This window comes from Aptenodytes patagonicus, chromosome 3 (assembly GCF_965638725.1).
Source record: "Aptenodytes patagonicus chromosome 3, bAptPat1.pri.cur, whole genome shotgun sequence".
NCBI lineage: Eukaryota > Metazoa > Chordata > Aves > Sphenisciformes > Spheniscidae > Aptenodytes > Aptenodytes patagonicus.
Genome location: NC_134951.1, coordinates 43,353,368 through 43,375,408, shown reverse-complemented (window position 1 = coordinate 43,375,408; position 22,041 = coordinate 43,353,368). Strand labels below are relative to the sequence as shown.

The window sequence follows — 22,041 nt, the reverse complement described above, 5'->3', positions numbered from 1 at the left end:
TTTTGGATGCCATGGTTCATGTAGAAGAAAATAATATTTAACATTAAACAGATGATGAATGTAATTGAACCATCCTTTGTAGCCCACACCCCATAAAAAAGAGAAAGCAATTGCCAATTTTTGTACTTGTGGTTTTGCCACCCAAAGGTAAAAAAAAAAACTTTATGGTGACAGCGGGTGTAACAGAAGGAAAAGAACATAGCTGGATCAGGAGCAACAGTGGATGTAACCACAGTTTGCTGACTATTGTTATCTGAGAGCTGTCCTGAGTTTAACTTTGTCTTGGTCTTTTCCACATTGGAAATCTTAAAAGATACAGCAATAAAATTCCCACACGGTTTTTCTATTGAAGTATGAGTGAAATGTTTGTTTCAAGATCTGGATTAATAATGTCAGTTGTGTACTTTTATTAGTTCAGCTTCACACGTTAAGCTGACCCAAATTTCCTTCAGATCCTTGGTAGATCACAAATCTAAGAGAAACTGAGACCATGTTTTGATACTTGGTGGCAATGCCAGGCATGTGTTAAGGCAGCCTGAGCAGCTCCTCTCCTGCCCCAGCCCTGCCCACTCGTTCCCAACCATCCTCCGCATTTCCCTCCGAGTTTATCCATACTGCTTATGCAGCCACAAAATGAACCAGAGCAGCAGGAACTCGACCCAGCTGAGCCCAGCGAAGAGGGAGGGGGAGGTTGGTTTGCTTTTCAGCTGCATCCATTCCCTCGCTTGATTCACCGCATGAGAGCACAGACAGTTGCTCAGCACAAGGGAGGAATCGACATGGAGAATAAAGGGTGTGTGAGCCTCATGCTCACAGCTGAGATAACGAAAGTGCTCAGGGAGGGCTTGCAGCTGCTCCCACTCAAATCATGTTGACCTACAGCCTACAAAAGTGTGTTGCTTGCACTGGTAGTTGGGTTGCTCCCAGGAAAGAGGCCCATAGCTAGAAGCGGGGTTGCACTGGAAGCAGTTGTTAAACAATGCCTTAGATTTTAATTTTATGTAGTTAGATACATAAAAACTCTTTGCGTGGCTGAAACTTCAGCTATTGAGTGGGTAAAAATTATTACCTAGCAACAGCTCTACCCGTTTTGAAGCTGATACAAACTGCAGTGTAGAGAGGAATAGAAAATAATGAAAGTGGGTTGTGTTTCAGGACAAAAATGCCTTGTCTTTTCATTCTACCTGTTCCCTCTGCGGTAATCAAACTTTGCATCTAAGATACAAACAATCAAAACGGGCTTCCTATTTTAAACCAGCATACCCTTGTGGATAACCAGAATTGTGTCTGTGCTGTTTATACTCATTTGAGACTATCTCTGCGCCATCGTTCAATAATTTACGCTTAATAAATCACTTTAGTTCTATTCATGACTCTCTGCTGTTGTGTACCGTTTGCTGGCATGTTTTTCTAATTCTCCATGTTAGAGAACACATATGGGTAGGGCCCGAGTCACAGTCCACTGAAACAGATAAAAGTCTTTCACTGAAGTTTAGAAAGCTTAGAATGTGTCACATAGCCAGTCTCTGACAAAACATCCAATTATAGTAAAAAATACAATACTAAACTAATTTTAGCAGATCTAACTCTCAGTACGTGGAAGGATATGTGGAGATTTTTCTACCCAAAGGGATTTTTGAAAAGCAGTTTCTGTAGAGCAGAGGTAGATATGGGAATTCACAAAGTGACTTTTCTGAAGAAGCTTTAACATTTTCCAGTAACAGCCTGCACCCTTTCAGTGCATAAAGATTGTTAGCCAAACCCCAGAACTTCAAAGTACTGGAGCATAGTGTGAACCTCAGAGATCCAGGAAATTCATTTCAGGCAAGTGCAGAGTCATCTTCATACCTCCTTCCCTTTCTCAAGGACCTTAATCTCTCTGAGTAACTCCCTAAAAGTCTGTCTGGACAAGGACAGTTTCATACCCATACTGAGCAAAGGTTTGAGTACAAGGGTAATAGCTTTATTTGCGTTAATCTTAACCTAGTTACAGCAGGTAAAACCAGCAGTGGAAAGAAGTGGCATGGACTTCAACTGTAGCTACACGAACAGGAACGGTCCACGGGCACTACGTTCTCTGAGGCAAAGTCCATTCCATAACGTCCATCATAAGTTGTCACTGTGCTATGAAGCCTGAAGGGGTGAGAATGTGAAAAAGAGTATTTCTAGGGAATGACAAATATATTTCAAATGAAAAAAAAAAAATCTTTTCCTTTCTCTAAGGAATGCTTGGAAGAGATGAATGTACAACCTATACGTTGTCATTGTCTAAAATGACATTTACCAACTTATTCTTAAGGTTCCCTAGATCAGTGACGCTGCAGATGTATATGCTAGGATATTCCTCTTGCTCTCTACTTCCTTTTGAGTGAAGCTCTTTCAGGAAAGAGTAGCATATGTGTTCTTCTAAAGCTTGCTCCACAATGCATACTGACAGAAGGCAAAACTAATCTTACAGGGGCAACGTTTGAGCATCTGATTTTTTTTATATATGTATATATATGCATACATGTATTTTACCATAATTTAATTTGTATAAAATATATATTCAGATCTGATTTTAGAAAAGCCTGTCTGGCTGCCAGGCTCATCACTTTGCTTTACTCCATATTCCTTTCCTTTGCCTTTGGCCAGTTTCTTGGGGTATTTTCAGGACTGCAAACACCTCAAGAGAGAGACTGTGGTCTTCATTTATATTTGTACAGTATGTTACGCATATTTTGTATAATACAGCCATATAAATAAAAACAGGTCTGTAAGTATTTTCTCAGGTACTATATTACAGCTCATACATATATTATTCTTCGCAGGCTTTATATTCACGAATATCCATAGTATACATATCTATAGGCACGAACTTATGATGCAGAAGGTCTGAGAGAGTACCTACGGGTAACAATCTTTTCTTTGTGTGACCTGTCACATGAAAAAGATTCCTGCCAGTATAGCAACTCAGAACTTGATCATCACGTACACAGGTTTGTAGGCTGAAACACTGAAACACTCTCAGCTATTTCAGGCTGTAGAGGAGTGATAACCCTCTAGCAGCTACTGACTGCTCTAGTCTGCCTCCCGCACTAACCGGGACCTCAGTCACTCCGTTACTTTTAACCACAGCCTCCATTCAGGGCAAGATTTTTACTAAGGTGTCCATACGCAGGCAATAGAGAAACTAGGAAGTGTAGCAACAGAATGCTGTTTTACTTTGTGGAATCCAGTCACTCCCCAGCCCAGCTCCAAAGACTGAGAGTCATGCTTTCCGCTTACATAAATTAGATGAGTTTTTCATGTATTATGTCATACTTTTCCCTACTGCTAGTCATCTTCCATCATGAAATTCTAGTTGGTTGATTACTTTATCCATACTCAAAAGCACACTACTACCATATGATTTCATTTTATGCAGTAGACCATATATTCTTAAATGTTATAGCTGGTTATTTTTTACAGTGTAGATTTCCACTGAAAATCATCCCTCACAGCTGATGCGAAGAAGGCCTCAGGTCTCTAGGTCAAACTGTAAGAACTCTAGGGAGACCAGCGTTAGTCCTCCACAAATGACAGGCACCTTGCTTTTAAGCCTGTTGTCCAGCTGCTCATCTGTTACATCAAGCACACCATCATTTCAGCTGCAGAGGAACAACAGTAAGGTATTTTGTTTTTCAGGCCTGCAAGTCAGTGCTTGAAGTCACAGCTGTCGTCCCTCTTCAAGAACAGCAACCCTCTGGACAGACAGACGCCTTCTTCCCTCTGCACAGACACACATCCTTCCAATTCCTTTCCAAAGTAAATCACCTGCTAAGTAAATCATCTGCCGTGTATCAGAGCTAAGACTATTAATGTCTCCCGCAGTGGTGTGAGATTCACACGTCATCATTACAGCACACTCAAGTTTGGTGCTGTCGTCTGACAGCTTAGGGTGACCACCCCAAGCATGATACCCAATTCAGGGACCTGGATTTAAAGCAGCTCCATCCCAAGCTCGCTGTGTGCTCCCTGCCTATACAGAGGTTTACTTTACAGGTTGAACTAACACTGTACTAGTTTAGAGGCTTGAGCTGAGAATGTCGTATTCCCAGAATGAAACCCTGAAGGAAAATGTAAGATTTAAATAAAGACTTGAAAGCAAGCTGCTTATATTAGTCTGTTAGTTTTAGTACTCTTACAGAAAGGAGGGTGTTGTCTATATTCTACTAAATGTCTGGGTTGTCTTCTGTTGGAAATCTTATTAAGAACTATATCATAATCTCACGCTAGGGAACGAATCCAGAAGTTGATTTTGCTATTTTATGCTGTTTCCTGTTTACTTTGGACAGGAAAAGTAACTGGACTTTAACTTACATCATTTTAAGTCTGTGAGGTCGTGGTGCCCCCTAATGTCTTGAAGACTAAAGACTGGTAATTTTGTTGCTGAGTTCCTCTCAATGCTCTCTATAGGAAGAACACTGTAAATGACATTTTATTTTCTCAAATATATTGGAGCACTGAAAACTTTGTTTCAACATCCCTTTTTGGTATTGTATACACACAAGGAATAAAATAACTTTCTTTTTAAGTCTTATTTTCATTTTCAAACCTGGAAAAATAATTTGTCTCAGAAGTTATGTTCTTAATTATTTGTTGACACCAAACAAGCATGCATGAATTAAAAAATGTCGAGCTCCTAGCATCTTCTTTTGATTTTTAAACGTCAGTGCATACTCACCATTTTTAAATGTAGAAGCTTACATTTAAAGAAACCTAGAGAACCTAGCCATAAGTAACCTAACACTAACTTTCACTTAAATCTAAAAGTATGTTTTTATTGTACTGTTTGTGGTTTTTTTTTTTCCTTCTGATGCTATTAGAATCTAACTGCTATTGGCATAAAATATGACTACGCTAACAAAGAACTTAAAATATTTATTCAGATTTAAACAGTACTCACCCCTCCTCACAAAAGCTTCATGTATGCTGAAAGTAAATCAGTCATAAAGGAACATTGTACTAGTCATACATTTTGTCATGTCAGTTTGCCATGAACATTAAAAACAATAAACAAGGAATTAATTAATTGAACCAGTAAAAAAAAAAATATATATATATTGCTATGTTCCATATACCATAACTTACAAGTTTATGGCATCACGCTTCCTTCCAGGTGAACACCTATACCATGAAGTGGAAAAAGTAATCCTGTATGAATCACATTAATTAGCTTCTTTCACAATTACTTCCACTTAAATAAATCCTGTTGTAGTCTCGGTTTAGCAAATAATGTTTGTTCTTTGGTTTTTTTAAGAAAATTTATTTACTAAATAGTCAGAAATGTCTATTTGAAAGAACATCCTGAGGGATAGTTTTATTTTATTACATTCATTATTACTTTATGAACACAGAGAAAATAACGTTATACTGAAACAGAACAGTAATAGGGTGGTTGACTTATATCACTATAGAAGTACACCATGTGTACTGCCTTTGGGCAAAATACCTAGTTGGTCCACTTTGCGTGTAACAGGTAACTTAAATTATCTAGTTACTCACAATATTAACATATGACATTAAAAGTGTAAGGTTATTCATCAGCAACAATTTGGGTAAATGATCTGTTTGTAATTAGGAAAAAGTTAAAGTGTATGTGGGGGGTATGGTGTGGTTTTTTTTTGTGTGTGTGTTTTTAAGTCAAGGGAGAACACGAATGCAGCTCTCCACGAGCAGAAACAATGCAGCTTGACCAAAGAAGTCAATATACCCATGGCACAGGGGATGATCCGCATCCTGGGAAAATGACTTCTTGATCGTAGTGTCTGCTCTGCCAGGAAAAGGATTTAAACTGGTGAGCAGAAACCAGAGTAAGGATACAGGCATTTGAATGCCTCTAGGTAAAAACAAATCGATATACAGAACAGAGGGAACTATTTAAACACTTGCAGTTGCTCTCTCAAAGCAATCCTTGAAACAACCTCTATGCCCACCTACGTGTTCCTTGTTCAAACAGCAAGTGTCGGCTTTTGGAAGTCACATGAAGAATCTCGGAACTCGGTGCTTTCTGCTGGTACATCAGGAAAAAGTCACCTGAACTCTTAATGTCACAACGTCAAGCAGGAAAGTATGTTCATTCACAAAAAATGTGTGATGTAACACGCAAATCATCACCCTATGCCTGTGTAAATTGTTTCAAAGTGTCTAACGTGGCAAAGTCCAGTGTAAACTATACATGCAGAACACGTAACATCAGCTGTAAATAACCAAGTACTCCAGGCCGGAAGGACACCTCACCAAGGCAGCACTAGAGCCAGTTAAGAGTAAACGGAATCACTTGAAATCTGTGTTGTATCCGTGGAAGGCAATGCAGCAACGCTTTCTCAAACATGTGAATACTATGTTACTCGGCTGGAGAATACTGGTCTTTTGGGTGACTGAATTTTCCCCATGTAAAATTCCCTAAGAAAACACATTGAACAGCAATGACAGCAACAGGGATTACTCCCTGTTTCTATATTCCCTGTCCTATATTCCACCTCTTAATGTCATTATTTATAGCATATTCACTCTTAAAATCTAGATTAAAACCACCATTCCCATGTTACCATCAACTGATGAACAGAACACCACTCATCTTGCTCAATAGCAGCTGTGACACTGTTTTGTTGGGAAAAAAAAAGGGAACAACTGGCTTCAAACTGTCATCAGTTTTGGTACCTGATGTGGAGCAAGACGGTATGTGGCAAACAGACCCAAGTGTCACAACTCAGGAAATGCCCTCCAGTGTGGTGAAGGTGCTCTGCTGAATGGCTACTCACATCACGCTGGTTTGCCAGAGGGAATTCCTAAACTCCGCTCAGCCAACCCCAGAACCACCAAAAGGCTGAACTATGGATGATGCCTGGCTAAGCTCATTTTTGCTGTATGCTTCATTTTAACTCCCTACCTTATATTTAAAATTTCAAATATTTTATATGCCTTGTGCATTGCTAAATAAAAACAGATGTACATATCCTCCCAGTTTAACTATACATCTCTACACGAAAGTATTTTTGCTCTGTAGCTGTTAAGTTTGTTTTAAAAACGTATCAGAATCTTAAAGCTAGATGATGAGAGATTATTGCTCATTTTTGTACTGTTCTTCACCTCTGCAAATGGTTTCGTTCCTAATTTTGCCATACTGCTGACGTTACTGTACGTTGCTCCTAATTTACTGAAATCAGAAACTGAGTATCTTGCGGTTGTTCTTTGCTTTTTGCTCTTCCTGAACACTCCTTGCACTCAAGTTTCACTTTCTTTTCTGGCTGGTCTTTGGCACCACCTGGTGTCTGACTGTTGCTTGTTTGTTCTGTAAAGGCAAAATCGGCACCTTATTTCAAACATCATACAGTAACGTTTTAATGGAAGTGTATTTAACAGTTAGGGAAAAGAATATAAATAAATCTTTCGCTGTAGCAAGACTTTTAATTTTACCTAGAATGAGAAGATTAGTATCTGATGATGACAAAAGCCTTAGAGAACAAAATTCAGAAACTTCTAATGTAGTATGAGAACCTAATGACTCACATATGCAAACTACTTCTTAACTGACTACCTCAACTACTATGAGAGGATATTCTAGGGAAGAAACTATGTCTAATAAAATCTAGAGTGATAAAATGCAGCAGGAAACACGGTCACTGTGTAATGAAGTTTGTCATAAATTCTGGACAGATCAGATTATTTCCATTGTTTTGATGTGTTCACACAACCCAAGGGCTTCCTGTTGTATCTGTACATAGAACAGCGGTTGATTCTGCAAGCTGTTGCACCTACTGACTTGCAAAGGCAGCACACCTGGCTTATGGAAAAACATAAAAGTCCGGACAGAACAGTACTGAAATATAAGTAACTGGAAAATAAGCTACGAAAATAAAAGCAATTTACTGCTGTTGTTTCCTAATGCTTCACTGAAGCCAGCTGTACTGGTTTTGGCTGGGACAGTTTATTTTCTTCATAGTAGTTCGTAGGGTGCTGCATTTTGGATTTGTCACCAGAATAGTGCTGACAACACAGGGATGTTTTAGCTACTGCTGAGCAGTGCTTACACAGAGTCAAGGCCTTTTCTGCCTCTCCCACCACCCCACCGGCGAGTAGGCTGGGGGTGTGCAAGAAGTTGGGAGGGGACACAGCCGGGACAGCTGACCCCAGCTGGCCAGAGGGATATCCCAGACCATATTAAATTGTGCTCAGCAATAAAAAATGGGGGAAGAATGAGGAAGGGTGGGACACTCAGAGTTACGGCATTTATCGTCCCAAGTAACCATTGCGAGTGACAAAGCCCTGCTTTCCTGGAAATGGCTGAACACCTGCCTGCCGATGGGAAGGAGTGAGTGAATTTCTATTTTTTCTTTTATCTCAACCCCTGAGTTTTCTCACTTTTACCCTTCTGATTCTCTCCCCCATCCTGTTGCAGCGGGGAGCAAGCAAGTGGCTGCCTACTGGAGTTAAACCACACCACCACTACCTTAAATATTGCAAACACTGCCAGGCTACAATTCTTCAACTGAGTCCACATAAGTAGACCACTTTAAGCCTCTGGAGAATTTTCACTGGGATTCTGTATAGAAACATAGTTTTTGTTATGTGACTCTACTTGCAGGCCTGATCTTTCTGGCCATGCTTTTTTACAGAAGAAAGAGAAGGCCATGTACAGAGGCATCTCTGCTACAATATCAAACCTGTTATGTGCAGACTAGAAGAATAGCTGCACTATTAGCTGGATCAGGGATCCATCTATTGCCACCTCCAGTCCAGGCTATAAGGGAACATCCAGGGAAAACTAAAAGCAGGACAAGCACGTTTGTCCAAGCCTCCAGCTATTTTCAGCTCAGGACATTTCCCGAGCCTGAGGTAGTCTGCTACTTTAGTAGCCTTCAATTACTTTCTCTTTCAAGTACCTGCCCAGCCTCCCCTGAAGCCCACATAAACTCTTCACGTGCACAACAGCCTCTGCAGCCAGTCCCGCAGCTCCGGTTCCTGTTGCACAAGTGATCCCTCCAACGCTTCCAACCAAGCTCCTGCGAGTTTCTCATTACGGGCCCCACAGCCCTCACTCGGAGGAGCCCGTGGCAGGCTGTGGCCACCGCTCTTCCCAGGCTACTCCCTGCTGTGCCATCTCCTTTCCAGGCCGAGCAGCCCTAGTTTAGGCTGCCCTCTTCGAGTGAAAAACGTTTCTCACCTTTCACTGGGAATCCTTCCCAGCCCCAACATGCCTTTTTTCGGAGACGAGGGAAACAAAGCTCAGCCGACACCTCGGGCTTGTGTAGCTGCACAGCCCGGCACCGGCGCAACGAAGCGCTCTGTTGCGCTCTTCCCGCCTTTCCCGCTACCCCCCCAACGAGTGACGGGTCCCGCGGCCTGAGGCTCGCCGCGGAGCCCTTTCCCCGCTACGCTCACCCCCTCCCGAAGGCCCCGGCCCGGCCCCGCCGCCGGCGGCCTTCCCCGTCGCTCCCCGGGGCAGCCCCTGGGCCGCAGGGCCGGGCAGCCACCGGCCGGGCACCCCCCGATCCCCGGCGCAGCGAGCCTCGGGCCCCGACCCGGAAGCGGAAGCGGCCGCCGCGCTGCACTGTGGGCTAGCGGCGGCTGAGGCGGCGCTGGGTCTGAATGAAGGCGCCGCGGGCGAGGGGCCGCCGGCGCCGCTGAGCGCCCCGGGGTCGCGCCCGCCCCGCACCCCGCGCCCCCTCCCTCCCCTCCCCCCGCGGGCGGGCAGCGGCGGCGGCCGCCCGGGCCTCGCCATGTCCTACAACAAGATCCCGCCGCGCTGGCTCCACTGCCCCAGGAGGGGGCAGCCCGTGGCAGGTGAGCGCCCGGCCCGGCCCGGCCCGGCCCGGTCCTGCCCCGCCTCGCCTCGCCTTGGCGCGGCTGTGTGGCGGCAGCGGGGACGGCCTCCTCGCCTCCGCTGCGCTCCCCTGCCCGCCGGTCCCGGCCCCCCATCCCCCGCTCCTCTGCCGCGCCGCGGGGCGGGCAGGGGCCGCCTTGGGGCCGCCGCGGCCCCTCGCTCTCCAGCGTGGCCGGGGCTCTTTGTCCCGGGGCCGCGGCTGAGCTGGTGCGGGAGCGCCAGACGGCCGTTCCCCCCTGAGCTCCCTGGGCCGGTGTTCGTCCCAGAGCTGACTTGCCGCAGGGCGGTTGTTTTCCCTAAAGCCCAGCCCGCGGCAGGGCTGTGCCTTAAGCGCGGGGGCTCGCCCTCCTTTCGGCTAGGGCAACCCCTGAACCGATTCGCCCCGACTCCCTTGCAGGTGTACAGGCCCCCTCCTGCCCATGGGAGCATTAATGCTGGGTTCTCGCTTCGCACTGGTTAAGTTTAGGACTAAAACTTTTCCCGTCCGTCACGTCTGATGAGTGAGACGGCAGCCGGACGTGCAGAAGCTGCCGTACTGGAGCATGCCTCAGCCCTGACGAGTCCCTTGTGCAGCCTCTTCCTTGCTTGTTTGTTTTTTTTTTTTTCTGGAAGGCTCTGGTGTTTATCAGTGTTGATCTGTTACTGGGCCGACTGACAGTGACCTGTCAGTCACTGGCGTGCTCCTAAGCTGTTTAGCTGGAGGATGACTTTAAGTGCTATACTCCAAAGTTTTGTGTGTGTTTTGGGTTTTGTCAGTAATTGCTGTCATCTTGGATGTTCTTACCTGTAACACGCTGTCTGTCTCGATTGTTGCTAGGTATCTAGTCTTGCTGGCATCTGGTGGCAGTGAATTTAGGTATCATGTAAACACATTTTTTGATTGTGGGTTAACGTATCACACTGACTTCAGATGAATGTTTCCCCTGCTGCCTGGTATGAGATAGAGTAAACAAACGTCGCTTTTTTTAGTTTTCTCAAGTTCTTATTTCCTTTATAAGGTAAGCAGTTCCAAACCCCAGGGTTTTTTTCCCCCAATATTTTCTAGTTTTAGCTCCTTTCATCTTCCTATATGTGATAATTTAAAGGTATTTTTTCAAAACACAGCATTTGCTACTCAGCCTGCTATTCTAGATGGCACTGTGCCATGATTTGCTTAATAGTTACAATTCCTGCATTATCTATCCCACATTTCTGCATCATCTTCTTACGATTTTTGATGTCAGTTGGTTGTGGAACTGAAGACACCGATGACTGTTTACAGTTTTATTTAGAACCTGGTGAGACATCTAAGTAGGCTTAATCTTCCTATCAATATGCCTTATTTGGCATTTATCAGTATTTAATTACAGTTGTTCATTTTGTGGGTTCCTGGTTTCCCTCAAGTTCATTATATTTCTCTGAGCTTGACTCAATTAAATAATAGCCTTGTCATATTGCTCATCTCCATTATCTCTTTTTCCTGATCGCTGGCAAATGCATTGCTTTGTGTCTAATAAGAGATTTGACAGCTTAGGTTGTTAGCCTTTGACCACCACATAAATAGACTAATGACTATTCTTTGTTTTTCTTCTCAGCAAGTTCTTGATCTCTAGAAGTTGTTGGTTTTGCTTGTTTGTCTTTTAAGCCATGGCTTCTCAAAAATAGTAACATAGAGTAAGCAAGAATGTAGTTCATCAGCACGTCATCTGCTGTGCCATCACTGCTTGTGTGTTTGTTTATTCAGTAACCGCAAGGTAATTCTTTTCCATTCAGTGCGATCATGCACAAGAAGTTACTGCACAAAAAAAAAAGGAAAGTGCTTGGTTAATTTCTTTGGCTGCTTTATTGTAATGTATTCTTATATTAGTTCACTTGATTTTTAGGTTTTTGTGTGTACAACTTGCCAAAAGTCATAGTAAACCATCAGTCTTCTCTCCTTTTTTGCTATTTTTCATTCAAAGACATCTAACGGTTTTACTGAGACATACTTTTTAGAGTTTATTGATGTTGGTACTGTCTCAGATGTGTCTCATTCTAGTTTTAATTAGCATTTTAATCAAATTTCTAAGCATCTGTGCATGACTTTATTCCCATCTGATACTGTAATAGTAATGATGTTGCTGAGCAAGGTTTGTCTGGCTTCTGTGGACTAATATTCATCAAGTGCTTGGTCATGACCCTCTTGTCTTAAGGTTGTGGCATCTAGAATTTCTGGGTGACCTCAAATACAAGTACTAATGAGGCCGGGAGCTCTTCTGTTTGTGAGATTGGGTTCATTCAGGTTAACAGGACCCTTCATTCTAATGAGGTGAATTGATTTATGTTTCCCATTATTTTCCAGTTTACTTCTTTAAATATCGGTGTTTTGCTGCCACTTGCTGATTTTATGGTACAGCAGTTCTTCAGAATGGAACATTTGCACATTTATTGCATTGTGGTAGCACCTCAATCACGTACTTGTTGAAAAGGGCTTTCTCTGAACTCTTAGATCTGAAGTGATTGGGTTGCTTCAGCCTTACTGCCTTGGCATCGCCATCTCTGCAGGTACCTACCTTTTACAACCACCGAAAACCCAGTCCGTTTTGTTTTTGCCATGGAGAGTACTAGCAAGGTATTGAAGAAAAGACATGAGAAGCGTCTCAGCAGTGTCTTTCATCCTCTTTCTATTGATTCATGTTAGTTAATTCTGTTCTAGACATCCATGCAGCATGCAGAATGGTGAGATCTTATGAAAAACATCCATATAGCATATGGTTATAGAGACAGCACCTTAAACAGAAGACTAACACCTCTGGTTCAGGAAGTTGCTGAGCTGTAGCTTGTTGTAGTTGGGGAGAATAATCTGATGGTGGATTGTCATCGTCTTACACTCTTTCCTAGGCATCTGTTATTGACCTGTTTTGGTGATGAGATACGAGGTGAAATGGATGCTTTGACCCAGCATAGTTGTTCTTGAAACAGAAGACTGTTACTTTTTAGGGTGTTGGTTTTTTTTTTAATTGCGAATTTTACTATTTCATCTTATTGAAATTTCCCTTTCTTAACCTTGGTCGCTTTACACAGTCTAGCCTTCCTAATCAATGCTCAATCTAAACATACCATGGTCATAAATAGTTAGTGGCTACTGTCATGTATCGAGTTGATAGCTTCATGTCACAGAAAATTAGACTAAATTAAGGGCAGGTTTTTCACTGGTATGCTCTAGAATTAAAGTTTTAAGAAAAGATAAAAAATGTGCCAAAATTTGAGCATGTATATGTAGGAAATTTGAAGTCTTACGTTGTTCACTTTGATTTCTCTCCGATTTATCCACTTGATGTGTATGCTCTGACATACTAGACTATTATTTTTAGAATTTTTACCTATTTTTCAACCTAAAGAAATGCCATCTGTTATACAGGTAACTAATTTGGAAAATGGTTTTTAATACTGACTTTCCAAAACTATTTGACAAATTTGAACTTAATTGTGGAAGTAGGTAATCATCAAGTGTCAAGGTTCCAGTAACATTTTGAAGTTAATTTGAAAATTCAATTGAGGAGTTACAATTATTACCATAATTTAGTTTAGGTACACTAATGACTTGGCATGCTTTGATATCCATGTGAAATATTACCTTGTTACTGTCAGATCATGCAGTTCAACATAAAGAATTGGTTATTTAATTTTCAAATGCTTATGCATGGAGGCTTGAGTTGCCATTGGTTTTTACTACAACGCTTCTTTAGCGTAAGATGTAGGGCAGAACTGTAGCAAAGATTGTAGCTACTGCCTCATTTATACTTGCCCATATTACTCAGAAAGGTTAGAAATCTTTCTTAGAATTAAAGCTTAGATTTGCTGTAGCTTAATGACACTTGCTTGGAAGGGGCTTTTATGCACACTGGGAAGGAGGATTTTCAAGGTTCTGTGCAAAGATCAAATAGCAAATTTGCCAGGTAGGGAAATTTTGTTTTCTGTTATAAGAGGAACACAATATGAGATCGTATTCAAGATCTTTAATACATGTGTAGCAGTCACAATTTAGAAAAACACAAGAATGTAAATTAGGAAGATAGTGCTTACTGCAGAGGAATAATGTGAGATTATATTGCAGAGAAATGTAATTTATTAAAAAAAAAACCCACACAAAAACCCAAACTAAACCCCAGAGCTATTGTTTTCATAATCTGATTACAAAATTTCCCTAAATTGGAACCAAATTACATGCATTCACTGCTCTCTGCTAACCTTGGCAGGCAGCTTGTTTGCTGCCATATAAGGTCTGTTTCTCAATGATACTGCCAAACTGCAATTTGTAGAAGTTGGGCACGTAAATACTTCCTGATCTGACTTTTAGTACTTTACCAAAGGGTAGTAAATGGTCTCTGTTAAAATACTCATCACTTCCAGACCTGTGTAAAGGCGTTCAAATGCTGCAGGGAGTGCTGACTACACTACTTTGCCTGTCTTTTCCTGGTGATGAACAGGAAGGTATTGTGGTTGCTCAGAAGGAAATCAGAGTGAAAATCAGACACTAAATCAAGGTCCGCTACTGAGGAGAAACAATCTTAACCTCCAGGCCCTGTTTTCCAACTCTGTTCTCTTTTCCCAGCATCTTGTAAAGGATGGTAGTTTTCCAGTGTATCCATCGGCTCTTGTCAGTGCAACTCCTTTTCTTAATTGAATGCCTTGGCTAAAAAAAGTTTAGGTACATTCTTCATGTTCTGTAATGGGTGAGTGGATGTATTAGGATGGGAATGACAAGCATGCTTGGTGTTTTGCAAAACTTAAGGTGATAGATGTTTGCATTAAGATCATCCAAAATTAGGATTTGCATAATCAGTCTGTACAGAGGAAGATTACAAGTTAATGTGGAAGGGTTAATAGTGAGTGAGAGAGGCTGAAAATTAAAGTAGATAGATCAGGAAATGAGGATATGGAGGGGAGGTAGCTATGGCCAGGGAGGAGGATGTGTAACTGGTGGAATGAAAAGGCAGAGGGAAGTAGAGTGAAATTAGGAGTTTTTCTAACAGTCAAATAAGTTGAAGTTAAAGTGACTATAAATTTATTACCATTTAATGTATATGTTGACTGCATGACTGAATAACTTTCCTTTTAGCTGTGAAGGTTGGAATGGTTTCAGACAAGTGTAACAGTGAGGGTGTTTCTCATGTTGCTGATTAACGTCAAACCTGAGCTAACAAGTTGTGTAAAGCTTCTCAGTTTCCATAACTATCTGTCTTCTGTGGTTTATAATGTCTCTTTCCTAGAAGTTAAATGCTTATTTGAGACTGTATAAGATGTTTTGATAGAATTTAAGGCTACAGAGAACTCTATGAACTTTAAGTTATTGTCTAGAGAAACCTCTTAGCAGCATTCATTTAGTGAAAATGGTATGCATTTTTCTATTTTTACAAAGATTAGTGAACTTCTCTCTCAAAACTTGATTTCTAGCTTAATACAATGGGTGTTTTAGTGTCTTTTCGTTCCATGTGGTTTTGTTTTGCTGAAAACAAGAGGATTTTGTTTCTTTTATTATGAGGACATGTTCTGTCTTGATGAGAAAGCAGTATTTTCGTGAATAATTTAGAAGAACTTTTCAGGATTAGTGCTGGGTGTGCTGATTCACTTGAGGATCTGAAACTGAACGTTTAAATACTGCATAAAGACTAGTGGATGGTGGCTGTTACTCTACATTACACAGCTGAACAGATGCATCAGACAGTCTAAGGAATAGTATAGAAAGGTGTTATGTTTTTCCTTAGTTCAAAATATCATGTGGGTATTTGTGTTTCTAAATAGGAAAAGCTTTTTAAAAGTTACTGAAGTTTAAAAAAAAAAAGTAATCATACATAGAATGAACTGTCTTTTTTTTTTTTTTTCCCCCCTCTAGGAAATAGGTAGGTTAACTGCTATTAGAAGCATTTTAGAAATATAATTCAACAACATCAGGATCTAGCAGCACTTTTTTTCCTGGAAGATTTATGTCTGGTGCTCCAATTTGGAGTTCTTCCTGCATTAAAAAACCGTTTCTGCTGCTTTTCTGTGCCATACAATTATATGGTTGCATTTCCTTTTGGTTTTAGGAAGGCTTTCTTTTTAACAGCATGGGAACAGTTTTATTAAAAAAAAAAAAAAAACCAAAACAAAACAAAAGGAGGAAAGTTCTGGGACAATAATTTTTTTGTGTTTTCTTGGGGGAGGGTTAATTTAATCAGTCTTGGGATATAATTCATTTAAATATTTTCATAGCTATTTAGAAATGCCGAGTTCTCCCAGTTTTACTCCCTGCCTATATCATTAACCTTGGTGTGGCTGGGCAGACATGCCAGGTCTCTTTCTTACTATCAGTTTACATTCATTTTCCACAACTAACCGCAGTGCAGGGTCCCAGGTGCGTGCGGCAGGAGGTGTGCTGCTTCCCAGGCAGAGGTGGTGGCAGTGACCTGGGCTCTAAGTTCTTGTCTGTTTGGAAGCGCAGGAAGAGCTATTGGGTCAGTACTTGCTGCTCAAATACCTGTTCCTGCTGCACTTGGAAGGAAAGGCATGCCTGTAGCTTGCTGGGGTTCAGAAAGAAAGAGCTAGAGATCTCTAATGAGATTATTTCAGATATTCTGTGGTGGACGTGATGGATGAAAAATAAAACCAATATTAAAAAAAATTTTGGGTTTCTAGGGAGTGATGGATGTAGTCCAGTAAGTACTAATTCTGGTCAAGTTTTTGTTGTGGTTTTGTAACTTCCCCCATGTCTGAACCACATGTAGGTGGTGTGTTTCAGAGGGAAGGTTGAACACTGCCGCAGAACTCTTCCAATAAGCCTTAAGGAGCACGTTAGAAAGATCTGTAGTGCATAGATGTTCTGGACCAAATGCTTCCCGCACCGCCCTGCCCCGCCCCCCCCAGCAGTCTTTACTGTGTTCTATGTTTGTGGGTAATCAAAGCTGATGTTTACATGGTTGGGTAACAAACTGTCATTTAAAATGCTATTTTCATGTTTTTAACTGTACCAAGTTTAAATTTTCTCTATTTTGTTGTGCACTGTAGCTCCACAGCTTAAATCACACTAAAAGCTAGCTAAAAATGTTAAATTACTTTGTTTTCGATGAACAGACCTGTATTTCCTTTAAACTTCTAAACTTATTTGTGAATTCTGAGAACTCATAACTAAAAAATATTCCAATTCAACTATTATTGATACTTTTCCTGCAATTATTTTTCATTGAAGGTGAACCTCTAAATCTGCTCAGCATGTTGCTTTGAAATCACTAAGTTGTAAGTGTACATATACATGAGTATTCATAAAATACCGCAAAATTTGATTGTCTTTCATAGGGAAGTTTTTACCTTTGAAGACAATGTTAGGACCAAGATATGATGAACAGGTTGCTGAAGAAAATCGTTTTCACCCGAGTATGTTATCCAACTACTTAAAGAGTCTGAAGGTAAAGTTAAATTTTCTAGTAATTGAAACATTACTTTCATTATTAATGTTTATTCAAATGTTGCTTTTCAGATTTAAGAAAAAAGTGATTGATGGCTTCCTTGGGGACATCTGTACAGAAAATTTTTGTTTGTTTGTTTACATTTTCAGGTTTTCTCTGAAACTTCTAAATTTCCAAAAGTACTTTCTTATAAGCAAGAACTGTGCAAAATCCTCCAGCTCATTAACTGTATTAGCAGCAAGAATCTCACTCTTCTCTGTTATTACTGTTGCATCTTGGAGAGATGTCATTGTCAAAATTCAGATAGTCTGAGTTTGTAGTTTTACAAATGACTCTTGCGTATGGATATGTTAAGTTGCAATTTTGCTTATAGGAGTGAAAGCATTTAAAAGTGAAAGGAGAATTTCATAGAACTCTTCCGTAGTTTCAATGCATAATTTTCTTCTTTAGATGCATAGAATGCTTTATGGTATCTAACCAGTCATACCCAGGTATGGGAGAAAACAATTTATGGATTTTATCCAGTACCTTCTTAGTGAAAGAAAATACGTAAATAGAAAAAAGTTTTAGGAGCATGGATTGGGACCCAGGAAGGTGGGTGGATGCCTTTATCATTGGGTTACAGAGTTGTGCTTCTGGCTTATTTCTTCATTCTCTGTTTCGCCCATTTCTGTCTGTCTACTTCAACTTGCATGTTGTTCTGCATCGTAGCACAACTTTGACAATAAAGGTGGGGAACAGGACCTTTCCAGCTTTTCATGTAGATCTGTGAAGTCTTGTGCCCAGTCCAGTGCATCTGGAGATGTGGGAAATAGGATTTTGAACCTCCCAGGCAAAGAAAGGCCTACAACCTAATTCTTTTAATCTGTTTATTAAACTGTTATATAGAAGGTTAGCACCATTGTTTTTTGACTCTGTTTTGTGACATTTTTTCTGTGGGTTTTTTGTTTTCTTTTTTTTCCTGTTGATCGAAGTTAAATTAATTCTGAACTCGTTTAACAATATCAGAGCTTAAACATCAGAAGAATCAGGTGACTAAAATAGGAGAATCTTCATTTTATGAACCTTATTTAGGCTTAGGTATGAAGTAGATGGTGAGCTACTCAGTGTAGCAGCGATAGGAGTACCTGTGGGCTAATGTGATAAGAAAGTACTATCAGTGAAGCGTATGTGCCTGTTCTCAGGTGCTTGAACTGGTAGGATTTTTCTTGTTTGAATTCTTGGATCTATGCATCTAAATTCTACTTGAGTTCCTCTTCTATGCATTATGTTGTTTTTGACTCTGACCGGCCTTAATAGGCATACCTAGAAATTTTCCAAAACCAATCTTATTCATGGTTTAAAGTAATTTAAAATTCTGCGTATATTTTGAAGTTATAGAGAACTTCAGAGACTTACTCAGAATTTCTGACTATTTGCTTGTTAGTGATTTGTCACCAAAAAAGAAATCATGGTGAGCCTTCATAGCCTTTCCACTAGGCACATGAATCAGTTCTATTGCAATACTACAAATCCGTAATGTCTTGAGTGACAGCAGATGATTAGACTCTGATAGTACAATTTCTAGCATAAGGGTCCCCACTTATATTTTGGTAATTTTGGTTAACAAGCAGAACATATAATTTTTCTCAAACTCCCTGTTCTCATCAAATCTATTATATTGTCTTGAACCCTGGTATTGCTGCTAAATGTTTGCTATTTGACAACATAGGATTTTTTATTTGCCGAGGTATGTAGTGGGTTACTGGAGTGCTGTATTTGTAGAACAGCAGTTTACGAACAATCTGGCAATGAGATGAACGTGCAATTGAGGAGACCTTGAAAAGTGGATTTTCCCAAGGCAAAAGTAGCTTACTGTGCGTGGTTCTTATCATTTTACTGCAGTGTGTTTTACTGCTAATACTTTGCAGAATGAATCACTTCTGAAGCCTGGTTATTACTTAAGTCCATATAATTTATCTCCCAAATAAGAGACTTCAGCAGAAACTTTTACATCTGGATTTTGGTAATAGTGAGATATTGCTGCTACCACAGATTTTTGAAGGTACCGGTTCAGCATTTAAGACAACATCTGCCTGGGAGGAACTTTCTCTAACAAGCTTCCTGTGCGATTCCTTTTTCTCGTGGAGCTGGTTGTTGAAAATCTGTTAGAAACTGATTTGATAAGGGATAGCAACTCCGTTTTTCTTCTGATTGCCAATATTGACATAGTATCTTAATGGTCTCATAAAAAAAATTGCAGAAGCAATTGATGACAGTGTGAATAATTTTTTCTTTTTTTATTTCTTTCTTGAGTTGGTAGGTTAGTACTGTTTATGCTTTGTAAAAGGTAGTTTTATTTCTGTTATGAAGAGCTAGGACATTAGTTAACTCAAAAGAATGTTCGGGCAATTAGTATGCTCAAGTTACAATATTCCTATTAGGAAAACTAGTTATCAGTTTTCAGCCACATTATTGTTTTCACAGATAAATTCAATCACTGATTTAAACTATTTCCCTCAAATAAGAAATGCAAGAAAAAAATCCTGGGACTGGAGAGAATTCAGTGTATTGTAGTATGCTCTCTCCCTCCTGGGGAGGATGTTTTCAAGTTCCAACGTCTAATGAGAAACTTCTGGGGTCGTACAAGGGGAACCTAGCTAAGCCCATTTAATTGCACAGCAGCAGCAGAATGCATGCATAAGGCATTAATAGCTGGAGATAGCTGGAAAGTGAGAAAGTGAGGAGGAAGGCTTTTGTAACTGTAGGAGGACATGGAGAGCCTGGCCAAAATAAGTATGAGCAGAATGGAGGTGGTATGAAGATCTGGGTATTATTGTACGTTGAAGATGAGAATTTCAAGCTATCGATGAGCTTTTTTTCCTTCTATCCAGTCACCTTTTACAATTAGAAGCAAGAAAAATAACTAGTTTCAATTGTGTTTCAATGTGGTGTCTAAGATTGTAGTCTTGCAACAGACCTTGTAAGAAATAAATGTATGTTTTAGTGAGAAGTTGCTCAACAATTTAAAATTATTCTTTCTTCCAAAGCTGTGTCATTCAATGGGTGTGGTGGATTGAAAGATGTGATTCATGCAAAATATTGGCTGGAAAACCAGTTTTTTCCAGTAGGTGACTATCTACTTTGGCTTAGATAGTCTTTCAAAAATTAGCTCCTATTAAGAACTTTCTAGGAGCAAACTTAGGAGAGCATGACTGAGAGGGTGACTGTGATGACTGGTGTGATGTCAGGGTTTCAGAGCAGAGCAAAGCACCTGTGTGATGAACATACGTGTACTAGAATCTATTCTGTAGGTGAGAATTCTGGTTGGTCAGGACAAGCATAGTATAACCCCGGTTCAGTGACTGAAATGTGTCGATTCCTGTGGTACCAGTGTTTTTTTTCATGGATTTTTGGAACATCATAATTGTATACTTTGATATGTTACAAAATCCCCCTGCTTTTTTTAGATTTCTTTATCCTTTTCTTTTGCCTTGCACTCTCTAAATTGTAGTGTGTTATGTGCAGCTAATCCCATGAACTAAGAGAGCAAATGTTTATGCTTTCTGTAAAGCAAGGAAACTGCTTTCAGGCCTTACACACTCTATATATGCCATACATGCTTTTATAGCTTTGGCTAAATGATATTGGATGCCTATTTGGTTTACTGTCTCGTGAAATGTGTGAGGAACAGTGTCACTTCACAAGATCTTCACTTGTATATAACTGAAATGATTCATAATAATTGCAAAGGAATAGCAGGCCAGCAGTCCTAGAGTCCTGTAGTTCAGAATTTCCTCTCTAGCAGACACTTTGCTATGTTTCATTCTCCTATTCAAATTAAATGCAACATCCCAAACGCTTGGTGGCACTTTGGGTCTGAAGTACATTGTAGTGTTCTCCTGGCTTCTACATGTCAGTCAGGAAACTGAAATCTGTAAATGAGTATGTTCAAAAGAGTAATTTCTAAAAGTTGAGGGAAAAGCATGCGTGTATTCTTTGAGCTTAAAAACTTTGACATGTAATTAATTTTTGTGCTTTCACGCATCTTCTCAGTGATAATTCTTCATTGTAGCAGGAGTTTGGGGAAGTTTGAAGGCTTCTGGTGGGAGCATTTGAAGCTGTTGGTATTTGAGAGCATTGGGGTTGGGAATTGGCTTTGAGCTTTCAACACTAAAATGGAATTCTCTCTCTCCTACTTTTGAATGGGAGGATTTGAAACTATGTTCTGCAAATCACTTGCATTTCTTCTTGTAGCTCTCCTTTAACAATTTGCTGGGCTTGTGCAATTGAGAATTCCCAAAGAAGGACCTGCTTCCTAGCACCTCACCTGCACTGGTGCATGGGGTTATTCCATCTAGCTGTTGATGGGGGAAAGGTAGGGCATCTCAACAGGTTGGATAATTGGGTTGACAGAAACTTAATGAAGTTCAACATGGGCAGAGACCCCTGCACTTGAGATGGAACTGAATGCAAAAACCTTTACTTTAAAATGATGTTTTCATTAAATCTTAACCTTACTTTGAAAATAACTTTTTTCCCCCTTAGCTGAGGACATCTTGGAAGTGTTACACCTAACCCCATGTTGTACATAAAAGAATAGGTTATCAAGCTGAGCTATGTAGAAGCTGGGGAGGAGGGCAGTTAGGGGGCCATTTATGTGGCTTCGTAGTCTAGAGCTCTCTGGTGAAAACACACCTGATTCTCATAACAGTCTTTTTGGCAACTCTAACCACGCTGTTGCTAGGATGCAGAACATAAAGGGAGATGATTATGCTTTTCTGGGGGCATGGCATGTTACTGGAAGATACT

General features: G+C 40.5%; 1 protein-coding gene and 1 long non-coding RNA gene across 4 annotated transcripts in view; one reads left to right on the top strand and one right to left on the bottom strand.

Moving 5' to 3' along the window:
* Positions 1 to 1,907: 1,907 nt before the first annotated feature.
* LOC143157948 (uncharacterized) lies at positions 1,908 to 9,386 on the bottom strand. The gene is made up of 3 exons (XR_012994876.1): positions 9,188 to 9,386; positions 5,113 to 5,148; positions 1,908 to 2,133 (listed from the first exon to the last, which is right to left on the bottom strand). It is a non-coding gene; the product is annotated as an uncharacterized LOC143157948 (long non-coding RNA).
* A 328-nt stretch (positions 9,387 to 9,714) lies between these two features.
* RNGTT (RNA guanylyltransferase and 5'-phosphatase) overlaps positions 9,715 to 22,041 on the top strand; it is a 191,278-nt gene continuing 178,951 nt past the window's right edge. For all 3 annotated transcript variants that reach the window (XM_076333211.1, XM_076333210.1, XM_076333212.1), the window contains exons 1-2: positions 9,715 to 9,807; positions 17,141 to 17,250. In XM_076333211.1, coding sequence (XP_076189326.1) covers positions 9,744 to 9,807; positions 17,141 to 17,250 — 174 coding nt within the window. In that variant the 5' untranslated portion in view covers positions 9,715 to 9,743. The remainder of the gene's footprint in view (positions 9,808 to 17,140; positions 17,251 to 22,041) is intronic.